The sequence below is a fragment of the Zerene cesonia genome, unplaced genomic scaffold (assembly GCF_012273895.1).
Source record: "Zerene cesonia ecotype Mississippi unplaced genomic scaffold, Zerene_cesonia_1.1 Zces_u006, whole genome shotgun sequence".
In the NCBI taxonomy this organism is placed as follows: domain Eukaryota; kingdom Metazoa; phylum Arthropoda; class Insecta; order Lepidoptera; family Pieridae; genus Zerene; species Zerene cesonia.
Genome location: NW_024045136.1, coordinates 469,905 through 493,607, shown reverse-complemented (window position 1 = coordinate 493,607; position 23,703 = coordinate 469,905). Strand labels below are relative to the sequence as shown.

General features: G+C 35.1%; 1 protein-coding gene across 4 annotated transcripts in view; it reads right to left on the bottom strand.

Moving 5' to 3' along the window:
• Window positions 1-3,210: 3,210 nt before the first annotated feature.
• The window catches only part of LOC119838924 (protein hu-li tai shao), a 77,671-nt gene continuing 57,178 nt past the window's right edge, over window positions 3,211-23,703 (bottom strand). Inside the window, exons 12-21 of one of the 4 annotated variants that reach the window (XM_038365066.1) lie at window positions 21,075-21,098; window positions 18,954-19,064; window positions 16,749-16,880; window positions 16,294-16,453; window positions 15,610-15,705; window positions 14,898-14,969; window positions 13,695-13,748; window positions 6,179-6,246; window positions 5,564-5,706; window positions 3,211-5,254 (exon numbers count right to left, since the gene is read on the bottom strand). In XM_038365066.1, the coding sequence (XP_038220994.1) occupies window positions 5,566-5,706; window positions 6,179-6,246; window positions 13,695-13,748; window positions 14,898-14,969; window positions 15,610-15,705; window positions 16,294-16,453; window positions 16,749-16,880; window positions 18,954-19,064; window positions 21,075-21,098 (858 nt within the window). In that variant the 3' untranslated portion in view covers window positions 3,211-5,254; window positions 5,564-5,565. The remainder of the gene's footprint in view (window positions 5,255-5,563; window positions 5,707-6,178; window positions 6,247-13,694; window positions 13,749-14,897; window positions 14,970-15,609; window positions 15,706-16,293; window positions 16,454-16,748; window positions 16,881-18,953; window positions 19,065-21,074; window positions 21,099-23,703) is intronic. The other 3 variants (XM_038365068.1, XM_038365067.1, XM_038365069.1) reach the window with 3 other exon arrangements.

Here is a 23,703-nt window from a genome sequence, read left to right as displayed (position 1 = left end):
TCCCGATATTCCAACGGGTTACGGACTTACGCGGGTGAAACCGCGGGGCGCAGTTAATTATTTCATATCTCATTGAGTTTGTATAAAAAAGATGAATGATTCTATTCATAGAAATCTTATGCCCTTTGTGACTGCCGATTCATGTAGTTTGTAAATGCCTCAACCTTTTTAAATGATATTGAAAAGTTAAAAATAAAGGAAAAAACAAAAATTATTACAACAATTTATTCAACGCAAACTAAACAAAAGACAGCAGCATAACTGACGAAACATCCAAACACAGTCATGCGCCAGAGCAAGGAGTATATCGCACAATTTGCACATGACTTCAAAAAATCTAGACTCAGGGTCGCAAGTGAGCTTCCTGTAGCCCTCTTTGCATAGCTCCATTAGGGTGTCTCCACACATGCGGCAGTGAACAGCTGACGTGTGAAAGCCGTAGCGCGGCTTTTGAATTTTTTGCGACGATTTCTGACGACATGTGTAACACGAAGATCGCCTTAATCTTCTTTTGGGAGTAAACTGCAACTTATTGTTTAATTATTCAGAATTATTATAAAACGTGAATTGATTAGGTACGTAAAATACATAGATTGCACGAATATTTTGAGAAATGTTATCTTGGACGCTTGATTGAAATTGTTAACAACATTTGAGCGAATAAAGACGTGCATTAATTCACTTCACTTACACACACACAACATGCATTCTTCAATATAGACGAGAATAGAAATATAGAGATATTATAGGTAGTCTATTAAATCATAATCCGTGAAGTTATACTCGTAAATATTTACACAAGCCCCATTTATACGCATCCATAGTAACTGGGTACCTAAATATATGCAACATAGCTGAATCAACATGTCAAATATTTGCTGCCTGTTGTAAAATTGATAACGCGGTTGAAAAGTTCTCATCGGAGAGGCGTCAAAATTTATACAAATTTTCAAACAACAGAAAGTAGTTATGGTTCAGTGGTGAGGACCTCAGACTTAAAATCGACAAGCCGGGGTTCGCGACCAGGGGAGCGGGCAGGAAATAAATTGATTTTTCAATTTATCTGCGCATGTGTAACATCACTGCTCAAAACGGTAAAGGAAAACATCGTGAGGAAACCGGCATGTCCAAGAATCAAAAGTTTGACGACATGTGACATCTGCCAACCCGGACTTGTCTGTGTGTGCCTGTGTCCCAGCAGTGGAAACGTGTATGGGCTGATGATGATGATGATGATGATTCAAACAACATTGTTGATCAACAAACATTTACCAGCAACATGAGGTCTTTGGAATAAGAAAATTTTTCAAGAAATTCATATATTGGATGAATGGAATCACATACAAAAATTATTCCTGAAGAATTGGAAACTACAGGGGAGTTTTTTTCTATGTCACAGCGGGCAACTGAGCCGGTGATTCGCCTGATGGTAAGCGATCATCTGTGCCTCTGCGAATGCGCTACACGCGTCTACGGGATTGGCTTCCGACACCCCCACTCACCATACGAATCACAATAGCATGCCATTATTTCACGCCGGTTTTCTGTGTACTCGAAAAAACTGTGGAACTGTGGAAACGAACGTAATAAGGCACAACAACGTATATTATGACCATCTCACTTTGTCTGATAAAACTCGTATTCATAGCGTGGGTCAAAACGCAGTCGCTGTTTGGCGGTATATACCGCGTAGTAAAACGTAATTCGGCGTCATAGCGCGGCGTCAGGTCAGCAATCTGACACGCGGTACGTAAGAGCGTTGAGAGCTTGGAACGCTTCAGTCAATTTTAGAGCATCAAAATGACACTCCGTCAATATTTATATAAAATAAATGATTGCATAAAATACTGATCTTCCTGCAGAATCGAGCTATTGGATCTTATCCTATTTGTATCATTAACATTCCAATCAAATTAAAAAAAAAACTATGTTCTTAATAAAACACACACCTTTAGTCTCCATGTGTCCGCTATGAAATTCATTCTCAGTAGATGTCACCTTCATTATCATACATGTACTTGCATCCAACCATTTTATGGTTAAATTTTTATTCAAATTTTACCACTTAATTTTGATAGATTAAATAAATCATTGACAAGAAAATTCTGTTTTGAAAGATGTCAAGTGTCCAAAAATCTAAAAAGAGTCTATGGTAGATGGACGTGTATAAAAAATGTAGTGGGATGTATTGTAGACCTGACTAAATGCAATTAAAGTATACATTCAAATTTCAGGATTTGTCTCCAAAGTGAGCCGTACTATCAGTATGTTACGCAAACGATGATTTAAATTTAAATCATGACTTATCACTGAAGTGATATTGATGACATAAGAACAACGGACGGCCAATCGCTAACTGAATTAACGTTTCTTTTTTATTATTTAAGACAGTTCCTTTTCTGTAATAAATGTTCCATCTCTCTGAATGCTTAGCCACTTTTACCAACTTTAAAACCATCAGAAAACCTTTACGTTGTTTTAAAAAGAACCATATTATTGCACATTATTCTTACAAAAGAAATTTAGTAGTGCTTTATTTTTATAAGGACAATCATGAGATTTTTAGTAAATCTCGTGTTATTATTTTGGAGCGATGACATTTACGCATGTATGCGTGCATCGTTTAAGGTCTTATCGTCCCCTAAGTATCAATAGCTAAAGGCTCATATATTCATTATAATAAGGGCTAATATTTAAATAATAAACCATACATATAATTAAACAATTACAGGACCCACTTCTGTTCATTCAATTAAATATTTTCATAAGATTTATTTATATGTAATATGGATGTGTTATGAACCCAAAGCCAATGAAAACTGAGTTATTTTCTGTTCGTCAAATCAAATCCAATATCGGTATTCTCTGATTGTATGTACGTCAAGTATGTAAATCCACTGGATAGAATGTGACATAATTTTATCTAGTATACTTATAGACTACATAAAAAATTAGGCTACAGATGCATGCAAACAACAAATTTGAAAACGCAATTAAATGAAGTGTTATTAGGTAATTCTTTAAAAATAAAATTCGAGTTTTTTAAATTTTTGCCAAAATAAATTCAAAAGAGATTATACCCTTTCAAGTGGTAAAAATTATGCTGCCTCATCTTCGGAAATATATGAAATACAAAATCTAGTAGTCTACGCGAACAAAGCCGCGGCCGGAAAGCTAGTATTGAAAGTATTGAATAAATAAAACACACCATAAAACTAATAATTTATTTCAATACAAATACACAAGTTGCACAGAATGCCAGTGTCATAATTTCAAAGATTACAGAATATACCTGAACATTAACAGTGGAACACATCGCATACATTGCGTGCTATACGCACTTACGTTACTTTAACGCGTAGTGGATTTCATACTGAACGAGCAATGTATAAACAATATTATTTCCTTTTTTTTACCACTAATTTTAATGAATTCTAAAAAAAATCATAGTTAACATTTGCTTGATTTCTTTTATCGATATAAAAGCTCTTTCTCCTCAGATAATAATATGAACCCACTCGATAGCGAACTCGGTCGGAATTAAATCGATTTTTCCACTATTAACGATAAAGTAGCCTTAATATTATCTCGTAAATACATAACGTTGAACCGCACTAGGTTTTCCTTTAACACCGGATAGCAGTTAAATAAACACTGTATAATGTGCTAACACCCTCAAAATCCTATAAAATAAAGTAGCAAATAAAGTGTAAAAATATCAAAAAAATCGGGAGAAAATCATAAACCTGGCAACACCGGTGTTAAAAGTACCACATCTTATCTATGGTCCAACAATGTCTTACTACAACGGTTTAATAAAAATCAACTTGTCATTTTAACAACGCTAGACTTAATTCTAGGTAATGTCAAATTGATAAAACCCAGACGAAAAAAAAAGTAAAAAATAGAAAAAAATATAATTTCTCGTTTAAAAACTATCGAAGTAACAACAAATTAATTACTGTGTACTGTAATATAATGATTTTTACAACATGGCGGTGACGTTCATTTTATTTTATTTTTTCGTGTCTATATTTTGTTGTGTACGTAAAATACAGGCGGACTGTCAATTAATGGCGCGTAACAATGTTTTTGTGTTAATCTGTGGTTAGTGACCCGCCATATTGAATCAATCATGTCGTTAAACAAAAAAATAATAATTTAAAAAATCTACCAAAGTAGGCTAGCCGATAAAATCTTAAATGTACATCGATAGTGCTATAATATATTATATTTAATTTCTTGTAATGGCGACTCAGTACACGACCGCCATTTTCAGCGGGAATGTATTGGGTGGCCATTTTTAAAAGCACGAATGGCGAAGGGGGCAGCCCCAACATTAAAAGCATTACATGCTAGTATAAAAAAATACAATTATACGTACAGAATGCACCAAAAGAAGTGTCCGATTATTTTGATTAATTTTCGAATGAAATTTATAACGATTTCATATGTAACAACAATATACTAGGTAGAAATAAAATCCATCAAGTTCATTAAAAAAAAACAATGATTTCTTAAATATAGGAATTCCATTGAGTATTAAAATTAAATTTTACGCTCAAAATGTACGGACAACTTCAAATTATAATTATTTTAACGAAAGTAATTTTAAAATATCAACATCATAAGACGCTTGGCAAGTCATAAGAATTAATTCTGATTCGCTGATTTCATTTCATTTAAATAAATACAAACTTCTGCGTTAAATAGCTCTTAGTTACTAACACTACTTGGAACTGAACATGGTTTTGTATTTTTTTTTTTCTTTTTTATTAGCTTTGTGACCTTTTGATTCCAGGAAACTATTTTTTTTAACACATCTTAATTCGCGTCTTGAGTCAGAAAAGTTATTTCAATATTCCTTATTCAATTGATAAGAAACACATTTTATTACATTAATTAGACGTTTCTTTTTTATATAATTTGACGCCCATCACACGAGGATACAACAAAATTTCATCTGTCAAAGTTTGACATCTGTCATCCGCAGCTCACAGTCACACTTTGACATCTGTTTCTGTCATTGCAACCATAGACTTACAGTGTTGTCATGCTAAAATACCAAATCAGTCCAGTTCCGCGTAGACGCGCAAGCGATGCCCTAGGCTTAGGCTTTTTGCCGCCAAATAGGTGGGTACACGTAAAAAATGGGAATATTCAAGCAAAACTCATTGTCGGCTGCATTGTGGATCCAACCTTAAAATTACAAGTATTTTGAAAGCGAGATGGCAGTGTAGTTTGTCAATTTTATCTGTGAACAAAATCTATGTTTAAAATTTTCATCCATACAAAAACTACAAAAAAAGAAAAATCATTATATAAATATTTTCACACATAGCAAGCTACGAGAAACAGTGAGTCAGTCACACGGACGATATTGACTCTAGACTAAAAAATTATCTATCAGATTAACCGAAGGAACGTGCACAAAAAATTAGTACAAATTCCTTGCTTCGCTTACACCTAAAATTTCTCACATAACAATGTTTGACAGACGAACGTGGCTGTTTCAATTTTCATTCACATAAAAAAGTGATCATCCGATGATGAATCTAATCACCTCTAAGCTGGTTGTGGCGTGCTGGACTTGTCCTTCTTCTTCTCCTTCTTCTTCTTGAGGAAGGAGGGCGTCCTGAGGCCCTTCTTCTTCTTTTTGTCCTTCTTGGGGGAGTCTTCGGTGGAGACCTCCTTTGAAGGTGATCCCTGGACAGTCAACGTATAATTAATAAATTTAAAAATATAACTAAAAATACTGAACGTAACATAGTGAAGTCCCGTGTCCCCTAGTGGGGTATGGGGCAGATGATATACATCTGTTTCACTGATCGATTTTCTTTATGGACAAGTAGGTGATCAGCCTTCTGTGTCCTGCCAGACCGAGACTTTTTTTTTTATTCTCCCCCCCCCCCGGGAATCGAACCCAGGACACCTCGGTTCTACGCTCACGCGTTTACCACTGTGCCAAGGAGGCGTCTGAACGTAACATACGGTGGTTAAAAAAAATATGACGGAAATATATATTTTTTATGTAATATCTACGCTTTAATAATTTCCGTATGTATGTATGTGTACATCCCTGCAATATTACTGTCTGTACTGTATGATTATTGCCATCGTCAGCCCATTATTACAAGTATTACAAGTATGTAATCATGGTGATGATGATAAAACTCACCTCTTTACTGCTGTGCGAGAAGGTGCTCTGGTGCGCGTCAGAATGGTCTCCGTTGAGGGTGTGCTCACCTGGAAATATTTAACATTATTACATTAATCTTATGAAAGATTATATAAAACTTCACAATGGCTACAATAGAAATAATCCATCGGAGTGATGCCGGTCTTATATTACATTTATTTTATTATAAATTTAATCCCAAGGATTCATCTGTTTAAGAAATCTTATTTCATGTCATTTATTAATCCTACTATCCTACTAATATTACAAATGCGTGTGTTTGTTGCTCTTTCACGCAAAGACCACTGAACCGATTGCAATGAAATTTGGTACGTAGCTAGGTGCACAACTGGAATAACAGCTAGTCAACTTTTTATCCCGATATTCCTACGGGATACAGACTTACGCGGGTGAAACCGCGGGGCGCAGCTAGTTAATTATAAACTGAACTTATTTAACTGGAATAAGGAAAGAAAGTTATTTTAATTACCATTTCAAAGAAACATTTTTTACTTAATATGCCAGTACCATTACAAAATTTAAGAATAAAAAAAAATTAAGAGGGAAATGTACACTTAATTCTTTTATTAATCTATATTTAAATTATAAAGGGATTTTGAGTTTGTCTAGCGCTGAATCACGCTGAAACTACAGAACGGATTTTGATGAAATTTGTTATACAGACAGGGTATGAGCTGACTTGGGTGATAGGATACTTATTATCCCGATTAAAAGCTTCCTTCGGATAAAACAGGTATCTTGACATCCGGGCGGAGCCGCAACGAGCGTCTAATAGGCTATAATTTATCAACCACCAACCCGGGTTATTACAAAAATTTGTCAGTTTAATTAAAATAAATATGAACTTACCCTTCACTTATGTTAGTAAACAAAGTTTATCAGTTTATCAACCGTGCAATCTTTCACCAATGCTTCATAAAACGTGCCTTAAAAATTACTCATTTCTCTTGCATAAAAAAAAAATGTTGTGGTTTTATAAAACCACGGTAAAAGTGAAACTTTAATTCACATGATAGATATTTAAGTGACGGTCAGCTGATGGAACTATAGACGCCGCCATATCGGCCTCGGCCGCTCTGACGAGCGCCTGTCACTATATCCCCACTCCGCGGCCGAACGTCATGCGACACGCGATACACAGACCGAAATATTTGAGACGATGTAATAAAAGTTTCACTTTCATAAATATCAGTGCGCTTAAGCAGTTAGCATTAAGCAAAAGCATTGCCTCACAGCTCGTAATCAATTATTACTTTGGAAACTTATAATGGGTTTTCCAAGCGTGTAAAATTCTCTACGCTTTTATTAAATTTCTTTCTAAAAAAATAACCCAAAAAAAAGGGAAGGGATACCAAAATTATTTTCAACAATGGGAATCGAACCCACGCACGCCCTCACAACAATACAAAAAAAAATAAAACAAACAAATAAATTAATAAGTGCATACATAAGAAAGCGCCAGAAAGAAACAAGCCATAATTAACACAGTGAACATTCATTGGTTAGCAAACATTAATAAATCAAACACAGCACATGCATAAGTTTATTAGAACATAAAATAAAAATCACATAAATAAAATGCCAGCAAACAATTACACACAGACTAATAACCCAAAGGATTTTAAATTATATACCTATTGAACTTTTTGGACAGGGTAACATCTTTTAATTACAAAAAAAATAAACTTAATTGAGTTGCTTTGAAATCATCTTAAATAGAAGGTATAAGCAATCCTTCTTATAATATAGTCACTAAATTTTGTATGGATGGATGTTTGTTACTCTTTCACGCGAAAACAGCTTATCATATCTATATGAAATTTTGGGTACAGTACTGATAATGTAGTGATTGATTAATTATCAACATGAGGGGGTTACGGCGGCGTCGTAAAGCAGTACTAATTCCAGCGTGGAAAAGTGATGGCGCTTATCGAGTCACAGTAACCTCCCTGTCTTTATCACTCTTAATTTATTTTAAAGTTAGCAAGAATGTGATAAACTGAGTTCAGGTATATATATAAAGGGTTAGTATATGACTTAAAATCCGTCGCAGCATTAAAATTATACAAGTACCAAACATTTTATGTATTTTAAAATACTAAACAAATTGACGTTAAAAAGTGTTAAAATTAATTCATAAAATATTAGATTCATAAAATTCTACCCTAAAGTATCGACCAATAGAATTGCACCATTCGAATTTGGAACACAATTGCGAACGCTATTGGTCGATGGAACGTCATCACAACCGATCACAAGCTATTTTCAAATCTAGTATAGGTCAAATCGCTCAAATCAAAACTCTCGGTCATTCTAAAATTGCTAATAATCCGATAAAATAAAGTGTCGTGTAATGTCGGCCAGCTGGATGCCAATCGTCTACTACAGTATCTAGTATCATACAGCAATTTCTCCCTTCTATCATCGATTATTGCTTCTGATTCACAGCTGTCATACTTGGAGTATGTTTCATTCGAAAATTCGTTAACACCACTGTCTTCCAATAAAACGCTACGACGATTGGATCTATCCAAGCATTCACTAGCAATATTGTCCGAATCAAAGTTAACTACCAAATAACTAGGTAGTGTTTCATCGTTAAATTTCCTTAAGGGTTTCTGGTGTTCAGTTTCGATTGGAGTATCATCTGTGAAGGAAACCCAATATTTGATGCCGCCTCTGTGCGCCGTCTGCGACATAGGCAGTACTTGAGCTGTTTTGATGAAAGGAGACCCCAATATGGAGTCATCTCTTTCGTACAAACTGTCCATGTGTTTGATTGGAGATTCCGTGCACACTTCAAAGACGCTATCGTTACGCGGCGTTGACGATCGACTGTACTCTGAGTCGAGGAAAGCTTCGTTCATTCGTTCGTTCTCTTCCAAAACGAACGTTTCGTTCAACGATATATTTACTACTGCGCTCTTTTCCAACGCGAAACTTGTCTCCAGAAGAGATTTCTCAAGCAAAGCGCAGATGATATCGGATGCAATGTCGAAGCTGTTATTTTCGACATCGTGATTATCTGTTTCAATGAAGCCTGAGTTTAAATCGTTTACGTCGCTTGCTTCCATAGGTCGATCAGTGTTATCTTTATCTGGGGTTTGATTGTTACGATATTGTTCCTGATTGTCGCTCTCATATTCAAATGTTGGCAATTCCTCATTACTCTCAGACGTGTTCGAACCGATATTGTCCAGATAAAGAGGGATGCCATGAATAATACTATTTAATTCTTGCAAATCACTTATATTAGTTTCACAATCACATTCAATTTGCGTAAATTTTGACGTGTGATCAGTAACTTTCACCACGTCATTTTCTTTAAAATTTTCATCATCAGCTTTACATATAGATGCATCGAATAGATTTATCCAATGACGGGATGTTGTAAATAATATATCTTCCACATCAACTATCGTTACTACAGACTTTGTCATCTTATTTGACTTATTTCGACTAACGCTAATGCCAATTGCTCTATTAAACACATAGTAAAGTACGGCCTCTGCTATTTTAACTGAATTATGCATATACGAATTGCTTATATCAATTGAAGGAGCTTCATTTACATTACATTCAATATTCCTAACGATATCCGTGATAGAAAAGGAAACACTTTCTACGAGTATCGATTTGCTGGTAGGAAATTCATTTGTACTATCAGGCATTTTTGTTATAGTCTCAATATTGACACTTTTACATTTTATAACTTCAAAATCAATACCATTCAATAACACAGCTATAATGTCACTTATAATTTCATATTTTTCAAACTCAGCTGTTGAATCGAAACTTGCGATAGCAATACCAGAGCTGCATGTTACTTCATAGCTCGATTTCATGTCATTTTCAACTATAATGTCTGACGGGCGTTTAAATTCATTAAACACTGGTATCTCAGGGACTTCGTTATTTTTCACGTTTATATCATCTATTACTTCCAATTCTTTACTAACACCAGTCTCAGTTCTGTGAGACGTATCTCTACATACAATCTTTTTGCTATCATTACTTGTTTCCTCATAACTCTTTGACTCTTCAAGTATAGGCTCTAAAACTATTTGTTTGACAATATCTTTTTTCTTCAATGGCGACGTTCTTGGACTATCCTTCCTGGTATAATCGTCGCAATAGAAATTAATCGGTATTGAATAATCTCTTATGTCCTTTTCAACTAAATCTTTTACTGGACTATCATAGACGACCTCTTCAAAATCCATTGCGTCAGTAAAACTATGATATTCGCCTTCAATCGACTCTAATGTATTGTTATTTAAATCTTCAGTCAAGGTATCAGTTTCCACGTTGACACACTCAGCTCTATAAACGCAGTGAGAATCTTTCCCATCGTTCTTTTCATCGGTATTCGTGTCGCCTTCATTATAACTGTGTTCAATATTATCTATCACAGTACGCGACTTAGAAAAGCTATTCCCTATATCCTCAAAATAGTTATCCTCTGTGAATTCTTGGCTTTCAACAAATTCCTCGTCGTTTTTCAACTTGAGTACCGGAATCACGTCTTTTTTTACTATCACAATCTTCGACATAACATTCGAGTCGCTATCCGTAACCTTTTGTGGTATATTATCTATGGAGTAATACGCGGCGCCGTATTGTTTGTACCTAGGATCAATTTTAGGTATTTCCCAGGCATAGCAATTGCTAAGAGCTCCGCAACTATTGCATTTAGGCACGTGAAAGTGCAACGGTTCCGGATCTTTTATATACGCATTGATAAAGCTACTGTGCGACCTAGTTCTGTATAGACAATTAGCATCCGCGCTTCTCTTGTGCGGCAAAGACCTAGTGCGCAATTGATATTTCGATCTATCCGAATCGAGCGATTGTATCGAAATGGAGCTAGTGCGACTGCTGGTGTCGGGGTTGTACAAAGCGAGAGCGTTATCATTCGACGCGACGAGTTTTTGATTCAAGCTGATTTTACATTTTGGCGGTTCGTATATTTGCATTACATTACTGAAGTTGGGGCTGCGTGAATATTTATGCGAGGAGCGTCTGTGCACATCGTTAGTTATTTCTGTTAATGTACCTGCAGGGAGAGGTTAGTGATCATGGGTACAAGCTCGACTAGGATATAGTTTAAGTAACTAGATTCAGTCACTGAAATGGCTTAAAATAATATCTGAATACATGTGCGAATTATAAAACAATTCAAAACACATGTAAGATGCTCGAAGATTAAATACTTGTGCGTTTTATAAGCTACACTTGAATGTTGAAAAAATAAATATTAGGAGAGCATGAAAGTGAATTCTGGGACTGTTCTAGTTACTAAATACAATGAATATAAACATTCCATTTCATCATTACTTATATCGCCATATTCATATAGAAAGAATACAATGATATAAATATTGGCAAGCATTAATTAGTAAGCGGTAGTTTATGAAGGAGAAAAGAGGCCAAGACATTAAACAGTATGTATATAATTTAATTTAATGTTATCATTTTTATATTACATAAAAATAATCGGCAATCCTACTAATATTATAAATGCGAAAGTTTGTAAGGATGTGTGTGTGTTTGTTGCTCTTTCACGCAAAAACTACTGAACCGATCGCAGTGAAATTTGGTACGTAGATAGCTGGACAACTCATATAACATATAGGCAACTTTTTATCCCGAGATTTCTACGGGATACGTATTTACGCGGGTGAAACCGCGGGGCGCAGCTGGTAATGTATATTGCCGATTATTTTTATGTCTGTTTCAACACAATCCATACGATAATAAATAAGACTGAGAATTACTAAACAATAAAACAATAACAAAGACAAACACCCACACACTACGCTTAGTTCATTATATACCCAAAAACAAAACAAATGAACAAATGATAACAATCCATTGAAATACGAGTAACATCACAAATTACCAAGTATGTGGGATCTGTTACATTAGGATATACTGGATCAACAATGGTCTATTAATGAGTACGGAGTGACAATGTATAGTAAAATCACGAACTGTCTCTAAAATAGACAACAAAAAGATACGAATTTGGAAACAAATACAATCTCTCATAAGCTGACATGGAAGCCGATTGCTAAACACGAAAGCAATAAACGCACATCCCGACACAGATATCACACCCCTGCTTCAATCAAATACATATCGCGATAACGATAAAACGACAACGTGGATTCAATTTACAAGCGTTCATCAAATAAGTAAAAAAAACAGACAAGTATCTAGACTTTACATTTTCCCAACAAAGAAGCGAACGCCAGAATATCACGAACACATAACCCTCTTAAACCCCCCCTCCCTCGCCCCTCATCTGTCCACAAACATACAACACTTCCCCTCCCCCCCACACGTCCCGTACCTCGTACAGTCTGCTGAACGGGCATGTACTGCGCGCGCACGATAACGTGCTGCTCCGGTATGGACGTGGCGACGGACACGCTGGGTGACGTCACGCCGGAGGGGAGGGACGACGAGTCGAGGAACACCTCGTCATCGGAGAGCAGGTTCGGATCGCGATCTTTGATGTGTGATTTATTTGTTATTTGTATCATGATTGCTACATTGGAACTGGTGGTCCAACCAATGGTAAGCGATCTCCATGGCCCATGAATATTTACAGGGGGCTGCTGCTTATGCACTGGCTGACTATAAGGGGTGAAGTAAAAGATTGTCGAGGGGAATAAAAGAATGGAGCTGTAACGGTGAAGAAGAGGGTAGTCATCGAACGAAATACAGTAGCATTCACATTTGACGCCTACTCTATGTGTTGGCCCAATTCGTACCGAAGCGTTCGCTCCTACATCGAAACGATGGTTATGACCCTGTGAGGGCCTTAGTCACCCAGAATAGGGACTGACACTGATCGTGTTGGAGCGACAAAACATAATACTTGGTGACACTTAGAAGGCTGTTTATGATTTTAGGAGCCGGCAAATAACCGGAAACAAATCTACCCTCAATAAATAACATAAATTTTTGATCAAGTTAAAAACCGATAGTTTATCTGTTTGGATTGGGTTATATTAATGGTTCCTATAAAAATTATAGGGTTTCAGAAAATGCAAATAAAAATGAATAACACACATTTTGCTTCGCCATAGTCATAGCCTACTTTACTAAAACTTGCTAGCAAAATAGTGTTAAAATCATGCCTCATGCCTCATGCTATGCCAGTGCGATATTTTAAGTATTAATTGATAATTATCATTTGAACGTTTGACCCATTCGTTTTATATACTGAATTATAGTCGTTTTTATTACAAAACTAAGCTTCCAAAAACACAGAGATGACACGATTAGGAAGTAAAAGGTGACGGATATTTTTTTCGCGTATTTTTTAGTAAAAACAAATGAGTCAATCGATGTGAAAATTATCCAATATACGAATGAATAATTAGAACAGTGAGTATTACAATCATACAAAAAAAAAAAATACATATTAATTTTTAAAGGTAAAGGAAAGGTTACATTTACAACACATGCTTATAAATAAACTAACCTCTGGTCCTGTCGGCGTGCTCGCGTTCGGCGGACAAGAAATCGGTCGTTTCCGCTACAAGGGAAATGAAATACGAATTCAAACACATGCACACTAACATTCTGGAACATTCCACTAAAACATTCCGTTCCGTTCCGTTCCGTTCCAGGACATTCTATACCTATCCTATGAGAGCATTCTGTAAAATTCCAGAATAGCGATATTGGTATTTTAAAAAAGTTACTCGTTTTTATCATCCTCAAATGCATCATAACGTTCTCATAAAAGAGATTAAGATTAATGTTTCACGAATATCTTTTTTAATTGGTGCCAAACAGCACTATTCTGGAACTTTCCAAAAATTTCTAGATCTAAGCATTCCATAATACTCTAGAACATTCTATTCTATTCTATTCTAAAGCATTTCGCAATGTAGAATATTATAGAACCATCCACTAAATGACATATTACATAGAAATGACTAACTGAAAATGACCGAAGCAATGGTCGGCGAATCACTAGAGCTTTTAGATAAAAAGGGATTTCAATCCATCAACTCAACAAAATATTAAATAGACTAATATCCCTAATTACTTTAATACAATAAAATAAATGAAAGGTATTTTTTATACAATAACACATATACAAAAAATAATTATAAAAGAAATATCATAATAAATATCTTATATATTCACATAATTTTACATATAATATTTACAATATAAAATGATTTTTTTACATAAATTACTTTGTATAAAAAAAGTATTGAATTATATATATATATATATATATATATATATATATATATATATATATATATATATATATATATATATATATATATATATATATATATATATATATATATATATATATATATATATATATATATATATATATATATATATATATATATATATATATATATATATATATATATATATATTGTTATATAACAATAATATACAGCTGAAGAGTTTCTTTTTGTTTGTCGGTTTGTTCAACAAATCATGTTAGAATGGAAATTAATGAAGAAAAAAAAAAAATTAAGAGTATGTATGATATATCACTACATCATAAAAATAAAACTATACATGCTATATCAATATACGTATCAAATAATATAATACATGCATAAATATATATAAAACAATATGTATTAATGAGAAAAGGAAAAAAAAAGAACTAAGAAAAAAGAAAAAAAAAATCAAATTTCGAACTCACCATCGCTCAGTACGACTTCAGGTTGGCTTCTCACTGGCACTTGCTTAGTTTCTATTCTTAGTACGCGATGTTCTGAAAAAAAAAATGTATATTTAAACTTTTGTGATGCGTTTCTTTTTTAACAAAAAAAAAAAAAAATAATAATCCGAGTTAGGTCAACTTGCAAATAACCGCAATTGTATGCCGTATGTACGTATCAGTATTTGCGGACAGAATACAATCTGGCGGGAATGTAACCCGCGATATTGCAATCGAACGATGTTCACAACTTTACGGTGACATATCTGTGTTTGTGTGCGCGTCTCTCTTTGTCATACGCGATTACGGTACATGTGCGTATAATTTTACGCTTGTGTGTTCGTATGTTTGCGTGTTTGCGTGTTTATACGTTTACCTGTTTGTGTGTTCGCGTGTTAGCGTATTCGCTTGTTCGTATGACCGCGTGTCTGCGTGTTGATGCGTTTACGTGTTTGTGTGCTTGCGTGTTAGCTTGTTCGTATGTTCGCGTGTTTGCGTGTTTATGCGTTTTCTTGTTTGTGTGCTCGCGTGTAAGCGTGTTCGCGTGTTAGTGCGTTCGCGTATTTGCGTGTTTTATATCTTCACGTGTATGTGTGTTCGCATGTTAGCGTGTTCGCATGTTAGCGTGTTCACTTGTTTGTGTGTTCGCGTGTTCGCGTGTTAGTGTGTTAGCGTGTTAGCGTATACCACTCACCATCCCTCGACTCCTCCTCGGTCTCGGAGGGCGCGCTGGCGGGCGACGTGACCTGCGCGGCGCTGATCGCCTCCGACTCGGAGAGGTCCGTGTCGTCTGGAATGTTTCAATATCAGTATAAAACAAAGTCGCTTTCTCTGTCCTTATTTTCCAATGTATGTTTAAATCTTTAAAACTACGTAACGGTGTTTGATGGGTTTTTTATTCTAATAGATAGAATGATCAAAGGGGGAGGTTTATATGTACAAGTATAATAACATCTATTAAACTACTCTGAATTTAACGCGTGCGAAGCCGCGGGCAAAAGCTAGTATAATAATAAAAACGCACTTAAATTAGCGCCAATATACGAAGAGAATGCACCAAAAACTGAGGATAAACAATATTGAGGTTATAAGGCATCGCTATTAAGCGATCTCATCCAGGCAACTATAGGTAGGGTTTTTAATGCAAAATAGAAAACGTTAAATAGTCTAATACATATTTTCATTTTATAAATACATTTTATTAGTATTCACATGAATGCGAGTGACGCGGATTCGATTCCCGCTTCGCGATCCAATTTTTCCTCCAATTCCTATAGACAATTCCTATAGAAATTTTTTTCGCTATTCTTTAAAATTGTTCCTATAGACAATTATTTCATAAATACACACATCCCCACACACACAAAGGGCAACTCACACTCGCTGCGCTGCTTCAGCTCGACGGTCCGCCGGTACTCGTCTATTTCGGTGTCGGTGACGTGGTCGAACGGGTTGCGCGCGTACGGCGCGCTGTACACGGTCGCGTTGTGCTGGTAGCCGCGCTGGATGATGCCCTTCGAAGCGGCGCCCATCAGCACCTGGTGGTGTTGGATGGTGGATGGTTCATGGTTGATGGTTGACGTTGGATGTTAGTCAATTTTTGAGGGCAGCGGTTGCTCGTGGCGAGCAGCTCGCGCACATAACGTAGAGTTGGCGGTTCGAAGTAAAAAATTACAAGTATAGAGAGCAGTGGTGGCTTAGTATACTAACACCTGAAACTTTTAACGGAAAGTCTGGGGTTTGAATTCAAAAAAAAAGACACTATTAGAGAGCAGTGGTGGTGCCTCAGTTCCTAGCACCTGGTACTTAAAGTGCTTAAAGGCTCGCACTCACCACGTGGTCGCCGGTGTGCGTGTTAACGGCGTCCTCGCCCACCAGCTTGGCGGCCTCGTCCCAGGTGACACCCTCGAGTATGTGCGACTGCGGGCCGGCGCTTATCTTGTCCGCGCGACGGTTCTCCTTGATCTGTACGCGTTTCGGGGTCACGTTATACGTTACCAATTAGAGAAATGCGTGGTAAATTGACAAGCTTAGAAAAAACAAAAAAAAAAAAAATAATTATCACGAGGCGGGATTCGAACCCGCGTCGTTCGCGCGGAGCGTCGCAACGCTTAGCCTCTCGGCCACCCGCGATCCCGTCTCGGTAATCGAATCCCTTCTACTCTTTCGGTTGCATGTGCCTAAGGGACACCCCGCGCCATCTAATGAGATGGTTAAGAACCATCACAACCAATATAAAACATAATTTCAAAAATGAAAATAACGCAGAAACGCGGCCTTTAATGAATTCAAACGCTTTGAAATATTAAGAAATTTTGAAAAAAATTCGATCACGAGGCGGGAAATTTCTCTTCGTACGAACACTTAACATTAGCGTACAGTCTACATACTATAAAGGCCATACCATAACTACTGTTGTATACAAAAACAGCAGTACCTATAACTTACTAAGCGATCTGAATACCTAGGCTGGTTTTACTGTCACGCCGTCTCATTCTATAACGCTATATGGGAAATTAACGAATGAATAAATGAAAAATTCTTTATTGTACACTATAGGGACCACACAGGAGCATTATGGCACTAGCTTTCAAATAAAATAAAAAAATGGTTGCCTGTAAAGTCGGTTTTACGGGCGAAGATTTTACGTGACAACGTCTTTTTCTCGGTAGAATATTTATTGATGTGAATATTATTAAATAGCACAATAGGAACAAGGAATTGAATGAAAATAAGAATTGCACAAATTTTAACTATAGAAAATATATTTTGTTTACTAAAAAGACAGAGACAGAGACACAAGCACGCGCCGATTCAATGCGCCTAATTCTCTAGTGCTGCGCGCGCGGCGGACCGATCATAGTTCGGTGACTCATCGTAACGTTACCGGGCGTTACACTTTTTCATGAGTGACTCCGAGCCGCAACCTAATTTAAGACGTTGTCACGTCAATAACGTCGAAATCGGTTCAGCCGGTCGAAAAATCAGTGAGGATAACCTACTCCTTTTTTTTGAAGTCGGTTAAAAAGTGCCACACTGATTTTTATGTATGCATTTCACGAACTCTCACTATATGAACTGTATGTACGCCAATGCAATCAAATGTGACAGGATGATGCTATAACGAACATGCTATATTACACCACCAAATGAATCAAAGACGTTTTTTTTAACGGATTTTAAACGCGATTTATTCATTATATTATTTAAGCCGACGTTTCGAGTAAATCGCGTTTAAAATCCGTAAAAAATCGTTAATTTCTAAGTGTATTCTATCGCGTAAAATCAAACAAAAGAAGCAAATTCGAATGAATCAATTTCGATGAAATTTGCACCAACAAACACCATGCAACATATGTGAAATTTTTATAATTCGATATTAATCGTGCCACAAGACTCATATTAAGGATATGATATGAATTAAAAAAAAAAATAATAACAATGACAATACATACAGTTCCACCAACATCGTACATGTTACGTACATAGGCATTCCTCCAAAAATGGACTAATACCTAACACTGATCAAATCAGACCAGCCGTTCGCGAGATTAGCGCGTTCAAATAAACACTCGTCAGCTTTATGTTATCGAGTCTCTGATAAGTATATAATCGATACGAAGTTCAATAAGCGAAAGTCTGTCTGTTTGTCCAAAGCATCGTGTGGTTAAAACAATAATACTACAAATTTGATACATTAGAAAAATTCACAAAAATATACGTTTTAACATTTCTTTAAATGATTAAAACGCTTAGAACGTAGTACTATTATATACATAATTTATTTATTTGTATAGTACAAAATGAGAAGATATTTAATAAATCGCGCTTTCCTATTTCTGAGCATATTAAAGCGCTAAAAACTTTGCTTAATTTTCGTTGCTATCCATACTTTAATATGGATTCTTCGTTTGATCAATGTTATATAAACGCATCCAGTGCATTCTCATTTCAAAAGCGTTGCAATACACAAATATTCCAACATTCCAAATTTAAATTTAAAAAAGAAAACAAAAAAAAAAACAAAAGAACACATACCTGCTGCTGCAATTGCTTAAACTCCTTGGGGTTGGTGTTTTTGGGCACAAACTGGAGCGTGTCAATCTTGACCGGCGTGCCGGAGTGGGCCGGCGAGCCGTCTTGCACCCACTGAGTGTAGGAAAGGTCAAAATCAGTGCCAAATGTTGCCGTGGGACGGGGGGGAGTATGAGATGAACAAGCGAAAGCCACCCTGGCAACATCGAGCGTGTACAGTACAGTATGGTCCGCGTGCGGAAGCGAGACGGTGGGATAGAAAAAACAAAAATAAAACATGGCGGGATCAACAGGGATGGCAACATTTCGACCAATTCGTACCCTTCCTACACTGTACAACCTCGATGTGACAACCAGGGGTATTAATGAAATGCATTTGAATGTTAATGCGCGCCACGAAATGATCGAATTGCAAATTCACTCGCGCCGTCCCTTTCGCGCTCGCGGTGGGATCGGCATGCTGTCTCGCTCGCGCTCGCGGGCCAGCGCGAGAATTTTTTCATTCGATACTTTAATGACACGGGTTATATGTTAGGAGTTGACGCAACGTGAAAGAGACCCGAATGTTAGATTATATTCAGCCCCTAGCCTATATTAACTTAGGACCGTTATAAGAGAAATAGATAGAGCGCTGACCGTCGGATTGTTTATGTCATCTTATACAAACATCAAGTGTATTTTTTGAACACATCAACAAATTTATAACGAACAGTAACAGATAACTGTCACAAAAATACAGAAGACAACAACATTTTTCATAATAAAGCGTTTAATACATAGTTTGATTAACTACTGACACGAAAGTTAGGACAATATATGAAGATCAACTATTTCAATGTAAATTAAAAGGTTGTTAATAAAAACATCATCATAATATAGTCCTCTCTTCCTCCCAGACACATTATATACATTTGAAATAATATTACAAATTCTGTACAAATTCAGCTACTTATAAGATAATGGGTTAATACAGTATCGGTCTTATAATTGCCAATTCTTAGAATCACTGTCAATTAGTATCATAAATTTAATAATTTCAATAAAATTTTATTTATTATTTGCCATTTAAATAATCTAAACACGTGGTGAAATAAAAACGACTTATACCATTACACAATCGATAAACACAGTCTTTGAATATGTATGTTAATTATGATGTGTTGTTTTTTAAGTGAAACTTCTTTAGAATCGTTGTGATTTCAAACCTGATGCAACGGAAAAACGACAGGTAAGAGACACAAATACAAAAATGTGTAAAATGAAGCCGGCAAAGAATGAGACAGAAATATACATACTATTTTATTCATTCTTTTGTCGATTTACTGAAGTTTCACTTCTATCATGTGTGAATCGCACACACACCTTTTTTTTGTTTGTTTTCTATGTTTAAATGAACATAATAAACAATTGTGATGAATGACATGAGCGACGCGTGTGCGCAATGCGTGATGCGATTTAAGATACTTAGTGCAATAACAACACTTCAATGTCATGTGCATACAATATCCTACTAATCCTACTAATATTATAAATGCGAAAGTTTGTAAGGATGTGTTTGTGTTTGTTGCTTTTTCACGCAAAAACAACTGAATCGGTTGCAATGAAATTTGGTAAGTAGATAGCTGGACAACTGGAATAAAATATAGGCAACTTTTTATCCCTATATTGATACGGGATACGAACTTACGCGAGTTAAACTGCGGGGCGCAGCTAGTTAAACACTATAGCAATTAAAATCGAAGGTTGCGGTTCGATTCCCGGAGGCAACAAAAAAAAACTCGATTCACAGTTGTGTGATAAACAGTTTGACACAAAGGCATTGAGAATTAATTTCTGTAACTGACCGATTTCGGCTCCATATCTAGGTGTTATCAAAACACTGAATTCACAGAATGCATGGTCAGAATTTTCCCGAGAAAAATCTGTGCAACATCTCAAAAACCTGTTTCTCCCCTACACTATAAACCCATCCACCACGAATTTAGATCGGCGATAATAATCGACAGCGATTCAAAAACAAACGACCTAAACCATCCGACAGCCGGCCCCTAAACTATAAAGTGAAGAAAATAGAATTTCAATTTATAAAATTATTAATTAAAATTGTTTTAAAAGAAACAGTACCTCTTCGTTGTTTGCGTCGACCCACTGCAAAATATTATTGAATTAGTCACACAGACACACAAAAAAAGAAAAAAACCAACAAACGTTAAACATAACCTCAAAAGCATTTCACTTGAGTGCGCCGAAAAGAATAGAAAACATAGTTTTTTTTACCATTAATATTTATTTAATCATAGAATCTATAAGCACAATATTTCAAAAGCCAGTATCAGGTTCAGAGTTATCTCTTACAAATCGCTTCGTAGCTTATAACAGCGCTTTAATTAATATAGTTAAAAAGAAATTAAACATACATTTTAATCCTACTAATATTATAAATGCGAAAGTTTTTGAATATGTGTATGTGTATGTTTATTATTCTTTCACGCAAAAACTACTAAACAGATTGCAATGAAATTTCGTACATAGATATCCGGACAACTGGAATAACACATAGGCAACTTTTTATCCCGATATTCCGACAGGATACGAACTTAAGCGGGTGACACCGCGGGGCGCAGCTAGTATTTTAATATATAAGACAGAATTGACTAAATCGTCTCACTTGCTCTTATACAGAGTATACGTATGGGAATCATTTAACCCGGCCGATTCTTATCAGAACAGTAAGATGAAACTGATGAAATTATTATATTGTCGCCGACCTTCGAAAAGTGAATAATATTCGAATTAAATCTGTCCGTTTGGAGTGGGTCAAAAACGAGTCTAGATATCACTAAACCGATCTTATATTCGTAATAACATACAAATGAAAATTATTAAAATACGTTAATTAAAGTTATAACACACTATGGGACATTGTTAATCTACATATATATATATATATATATATATATATATATATATATATGATTTTAGCGATAGTGAAAACGCACCATAAAGTGATTTATAAGAGATAACCGAACGCATAAATCAAACGCACACACGAGCGTTGTTACACTAAAAATTTAATATATATTTATATTTGAATACACTTAACACTAAAATATTGATTCGTCCGGAACATTTGAGCGAACTATTTATTAAGGTGTTTTAAATATATAGATAAAGGAATGTTGTTAGCAGCCCTACGCTATTTATGAATTTGAACGCAGCGGCAACCCTAGCGTTTATTATTTGTGAATTAGTTATTTGTTTAATTAGTCGTTTATCTAGGGAATATAGAGATGTCTATCGGTCTTTTTCTTTTGTTTCGAACGATATGAAACGGCTATATGTTTAACTTTCTAATTTATATAGTTGCCATGCAGTTTGCATTAATAAAATTTCATTGGCATATTTGAAAAATATAAATAGTAAATAATTTAAAAATACGATCGATTTCATCTATTCTTTATATTTTCAAAGATGTATATATAAATCACATTTAATGTTATTAAAAACCAAAAAAAAAAATTAGAAAAAAAAGTGTAGACAATATGCGTTAGATCATCTTATTACCCAACTGCACAGTGTAGTGGCGGGTAATGCTTTTTGTCCATATTTTTTAAAACTCTACCACTGTACTGCGTTCTCGCTTTAATGCACATAATTACTGCACAAAAGAAAGAGACGATACTATGTAAAAAATTCTGACTCGAGCTCAATTCAAAATTATATTTCAGTATGACATATAATGCATAGAGATTGCCGATGCCTTTTCATAAATTAATAAATAAATAAGTTAATATATAGGATTACAATATAACATTGATAATATTTTTTTTTTTCTGGAAAATATACAACCAAGAATATCTTATAAATAATAAATGCGACTACGACTATTCCAATATATCATAAAACGCTTAGTAAAATTTTTAGGTTAGAAAAAGATAGAAAAAAAAATACCGATTTTTCTAGAAACACATAGGATTTTTGTTAACATATAATTGATTAATATATTATGAAAGGGGAATGCTATTGTTTTGTATATGAACTGTATTAGAACAAATCTCGTCTACATAAACTGACTTGCCAGCGAGGGGGATACCACTCCAGATTATAAAACGGAACGAAACGAAAAACAGTTTGAAAACCCTCGGCGTTATCGAGTAGCCAAAAAGCTCCTTGGTTTTTTTTTTGGTTTTATTTTTAAAACATAAAACGAGAAATATGATATTATAATTATAATAACAATATATTAATATAATTATATGGTAATTTACACGTCAATATATCTTCTTTTTTTTAACAGCATTCCCCTTAACAAACCAATAAAATACACAATTGGTTAATAGGCCACTTATAATCTAGGATAGAGTAAAAAAAAAAATTTGGTTTCCATGACAACCGTGGGCTGGCGCGTTGACGAAAAAAAAAGAACGATCAATTGTGCGCAAATAATTTGAAATGTGATTTATTTTTAAAATCTACTTATATTTTTATCGAATTTTCTATGTATATATATATACGCTTTAAAGTGGGATAACGGTATATATAGCTCTACTTGTGTCTATCTATCTTTATTCATATATTAATTATTATTTTTGTGTACATTAATAAATTTGTAATAATTCTATTAGCTTTTTAATTCAATTAAAGGTGTAATTGATAGTGGATACTAAAATGACGCAAGCCTGCACTGGACTCGATTGTTTACATATTAAGAGTGTATAACATATTATGTTTCCCGCTTAAACCACACTCCTAC